Raw genomic sequence first — 5,003 nt, forward strand, 5'->3', positions numbered from 1 at the left:
TGCTTCGCTGTGTCGATAGAGTGGCTTTCTGTGCTAAGTGTCCCAATTACCTGAGGTAGACACTCTTGGTGCACCCCCTTGTGGGCTTTGTGCACAGTCTTGTTGTAGTTAAGCCTTGATTGTTGTATGTAAAGCTGGGAGGATTTGACCTCCAAGCCAATTGGCTGTGAGAATAGGCTGTGTCTACGGTGCGAGAACTTCTGTGCTGAAGACTCCCTTATGGGGCAAGACTTGCTTCAGTGGGGCTTTGGTGCTCACTGAGTCTGCCCCCTGAGTGTGTCCCTTATAGATCTGAGTAGTTGTAATTGGATGGTCCCACTCTGACCACTGGGTACATTGGCTCTTGGATCTAAGGAGGTGCTAATCTAGCCTTTGCCTGAGGCTACCCAGCAGAAGCCAGCTGTAAAGCAATGCAAGTTGCCCTGGGGCCTTGGGGCAGCTTCAGTTTGTTAAGTTATTTTCAGATAACAAAGGGCCAGGCCTTCCATATGCAAAAGCCTCGGTGTATGGCTTGGGCGGGGCAGGGTCCCAGGGGATCAACAGAGTGGGCCGAGCGAGCCAGCAGTATGGCTGCTCTCAGTCCTGCCTTCAGAGGTCCTGGCAATCACTGAGAGTGCCTCCGAGAGAAAGCTGCCCTCGAGTTCCGACCGATGCCAGACAGTCCCGTTTCTCCTGTGTGAGTCTGGGTCCCCAAAGACTCGCCTGGAACTGGAGCTCAGAGCCTGAGACTCCCTCCCAATTGAAAAAGACAATCGTGTCCTCAGCGGCCAGCCCTCTCCGCATGCACCTCCGCACCTTTGTATTTACTTCAGCACTGCACCTCCTCTGAGTCTCGGTATGCTTTTCTCTTTCCTTCTAGTTGTATAAATTCCACTCATCCAGCCTTCCTGTGGTTCTGGATGATGTCCGTTATGTCTTTTAGTTGTATTTTTGAAGTGGTTGTGTGAGGCAGCAATCTCCGGTGTTTACCTATGCCACCATCTTGGTTTCTCCATCCGCTTTCACCACTCTTATTCAACACAGTACTGGAAGTCCTAGCCACAGTGATCAGACAGGAAGAAATAAAAGGCATCCAAATGGGAAAGGAGGAAGTAAAACTCTCATTATTTGCAGATCACATGATATTGTAAATAGACAACTCTAAAGACTCCAAGAAACAACTACTAGATTTAATAAATGAATTTGGCAATGTAGCAGGATACAAAGTTAACACCCAGATATCGATGGCATTTTTATACACCAATAATGAATTCTCATAAAGAGAAACTAAACAAACAATCCCATTTAACATTGCAACAAAAAAATTAAGATACTTAGGAATAAAGTATCTTAAAGTATCCTTTAACAAAGGAGATAAAAGACTTGTATTTGGAAAACTACAGGATGTTGAAAAAAGAGATAGAGGAAGATATAAACAAGTGGAAGAATATACCATGTTTATGGATTGGTAGAATTAACATCATTAAAATGTCTGTATTACCCAAAGCAACCATACAGATTCAGTGCAATCCCTATTAAAATACCAACGGCATATTAAAAAGATCTAGAACAAACACTACAAAAATTTATATGGAACCAAAAAAGACCCCACGTAGCCACAGCAATCTTGAGAAAGAACAAAGTTGGAAGAATCACAATACCAGATATCAAGTTATACTCAAAACAGCCTGGTAATAGCACAAGAACAGGCATATAGTTTGATGGAACAGAACAGAGACCCCAGAAATCGACCCAAGTTTACACTCAGTTAATATTTGACAAAGTAGATAAGTGCATATAATGTAGTCAAGATAATCTCTTCAATAAATGGTGTTGGGAAAATTGAACAGGTACATGCAAAAAAAATGAATAAACTCAAGATGGATAAAAGACTTAAGTGTAAGTCATGAAACCATAAAAATCCTAGAAGAAACTATAGGCAACAAAATCTCAGACATGTCTCATAGCAATATGTTTATGGATACATCTCCTCGGGCAAAGGAAACTAAGGAGAAAATAAATGAGACTACATCAAAATATGGTAAAAAAAAACAACCAACTTTTGCACAGGAAAAGAAACCATCAACAAAATGACAAGAGAGCCCACACATGGGAGAACATATTTGGCAATGATACATCTGATAAAGGGATAATATCCAAAATATATAAGGAACTCATACAGCTTAACAAAAAGAAGACAAACAATCCAATTAAAAAGTGGGTAAGGGACCTGAATAGACTCTTTTCCAAAGTGGAGATTTAAAAAGGTCCAAGAGACATATGAAAAAATGCTCAAAGTCACTAGAGATGCAAATTAAAATGACAATGAGGTATCACCTCACACCTGTCAGAATGGCTATCATCAACAAATTAACAACAACAAGTCTTGGTGAGGATGTGGAGAAAAGGGAACGCTAGTACACTGCTGACTGGTGCAGCCACTATGGAAAACAGTATGGAATTTCCTCAAAAAAATTAAAAATGGAACTGCCATTTGACCCAGTGATCCCACTTCTAGGAATATATCCTAAGAAACCTGAAACACCAATGAGAAAGAATACTATGCACCCCTATGTTCATAGCAGCAGAATTTACAATAGCTAAGATCTGGAAACAGCCCAAGTGCCCATCAGTAGATGAGTGGATAAAAAAGCTGTGGTACATTTATACCATGGAATACTATGCAGCAGTAAAAAAAGAATCTCTTACCCTTTGAGACAGCATGGAGGGACCTGGAGAGTATCATTCTAAGTGAAATAAGCCAGTGGTGGGAAGAGATCAACCCAAGAACTTGTATGCATCTATGCATAACTATGGACACAGATAATTGGGTGGTGAAGGCCTAGGGTGGGGGACAAAGGCTGACTAGAAGTCAATGGGGGAATAAAGAGGAATATGCAATACTTTCAACCATAAAGATTTTTTTAATTGTATGGCCTGATAATGATGTTATAAATATCCAGCTGGCCCTTGGCAGGAAAAAGGTCCCCACCCCTGCTCCAGCCGTGCCCTGACAGGTGAGCTGAAGAGGTAACTCTCTGCCATGAACTTGACTAACTGCTCTCTTTCAGGGCTGGACTGGTGTGAGGACAACGGAGGGTGTGAGCAGATCTGCACCAGCCGGGTGGAGGGGCCCCTGTGCAGCTGTGTGACTGGCACCCTGCAAGAGGACGGCAAGAGCTGCCGAGGTAGACACCCCGATTCTTGGCTTCAGCTGGGGTGCAGGAACTTCCTCCCACTGAGAGGAGCACGTCATGACTGAGGCCAAGCAGCCAGCAACAGGCCTATAAAAATTCAGACATTAAGAAGGAACTATCTGAAAAACTCCTAAGAAATTTTAGCACCCTTTTGGTTTTTTTGGGTTTTTTTTAACCTTTGGGTCCCTGCTCTTTTACTAAAAGATGATGATTTTTAAAATCATTTAAAAAGTAATTATTTTAAAAAATAGTATTGGCTTTAAATCTGGCTGCCAAGTCCACTGGCTGTGGTTGGGAGTGGAATGTTTGATTCAATAAATGCCACTTCCTACAGTGGCCTTCGCTCAGGGTCCCCTGGCGCCACTGAGGCCAGCAGGCACCTCTGCAGGTTGGGTTAATTCTGCTTCTTCGTGGTCACGTGGACAAAGTGGGTTCTTGGCAATTAGTTGGGAACTGCAAAGATCTCTGATCCTTATCAAACAGGATTTTTATAGGGCTCACTATGTGCCTTTCTCTTTGCAGCCTCTAATTCTTCCACTGAGCGTCAAGTCTGGACACTGCTTCTCGTCATGACCCAGATTTCATTGTGGCATTTTGTGTATAAATCAGTCACGACCTCATAATTAACTCAAGGTTGCTATATGAAGTACTGTAATTTACGTTTTTCCATTCCCTGTAGGAAAAAAGGTGTGTGCCCTTAACTCAAAACCTATTTCAAAGTGTCCAGAATCTCAACAGGATGCCACCTGCCTCAAATGATCAGAGATCTGGAGATGAGTGAAATTTCAAACTCCTCTTTCAAAGTACACAATGGGGCTTCCAAAGCCAGTTGTGGAAAGCATATATCTTGGTAAAAATTTTCAAACAGTTGTCACTAGAAACTGATTCACTCAAATAACCAATAAAGGACAAAATTCTGGTTAGAAACGTCTGACTGGAATCTGATCAGAGAATCTGTCCAGCCCGTGCTGTTTCCGGATCATAGGTTTTACGAAGAGGGAACAACGTGGAGAAGCAACAGCTGGGGGACCGACTCCCTCTGAGGACTCTTTCTCAGTTTGCAAGTGTCTGATCTCTGATCTGCGTGTTGCTCCCTTTCTGTATGATGAGCTTCTTCCCTACCCTCGTGTCCTCCAACCTTGCCATGAGCCTGGTCACTGGTATGTTGTTTGCAGACCTTGGGAGCCCTACCCACTTCCATTCCCTCAGACCCATTTCCTTCTCTTTTTATAAATCAACCAAATAATTTTTTAATGTGTTTTATGCTTAAATAAACTTTGTGTTCAGTATTCTCGTTACTTGGTGGCTGAAATCATTCTTACCGATGTTGAGCCTGCGCACTAAATAGCAAGCTGTGATTTTAAAAGGAGGCCAGGTCTGCATGGCCCAAGCATCACTGCCTTTGTGCACTTGCCTGTGGCACTCACACAGCACTGCAGGCTGTAAGGAATCGCGCAGAAGGAGGCAGGCGGCAGCCTCTTTGTAAGTAGTACAAGGTAAACCCACTCCAGGCTTATTTTGAAGTTGTTTTGGATTTAAGCTAATGGCAATTTTGATTTTTCCTGGAAGTCTGGAAAAAGCTGAGCAGAAATCCTGAGCGTCCTTAAATGTGCATGTGGATACCGGTCCTGTCTCTCACACGTAGAGGAGCATGGCCCATCCCTGGTGAAAGCAGTGGGATGCGGACTGAGTCTGCACCAGCTGCCTTGTATTTTCTTGAGAAACAGTATGGAGGTTCCTCGAAAAAATAAAAATAGAGTTGAGGAGGAAGCAAGATGGTGGCATAGGTACACACCTGTATTTGCTGCCTTGCACAACCACATCAAA

At 43.1% G+C, this 5,003-nt stretch overlaps 1 protein-coding gene across 1 annotated transcript in view; it reads left to right on the forward strand.

Moving 5' to 3' along the window:
- Positions 1-4,409, forward strand: part of TECTA (tectorin alpha) — a 103,917-nt gene extending 99,508 nt beyond the window's left edge. The window contains exons 24-25 of the mRNA XM_005857110.2: positions 3,051-3,167; positions 3,699-4,409. Coding sequence (XP_005857172.1) covers positions 3,051-3,167; positions 3,699-3,799 — 218 coding nt within the window. The 3' untranslated portion in view covers positions 3,800-4,409. The remainder of the gene's footprint in view (positions 1-3,050; positions 3,168-3,698) is intronic.
- The last annotated feature ends 594 nt before the right edge of the window (positions 4,410-5,003 follow it).

Source organism: Myotis brandtii, unplaced genomic scaffold (genome assembly GCF_000412655.1).
Source record: "Myotis brandtii unplaced genomic scaffold, ASM41265v1 scaffold1074, whole genome shotgun sequence".
Lineage (NCBI taxonomy): Eukaryota > Metazoa > Chordata > Mammalia > Chiroptera > Vespertilionidae > Myotis > Myotis brandtii.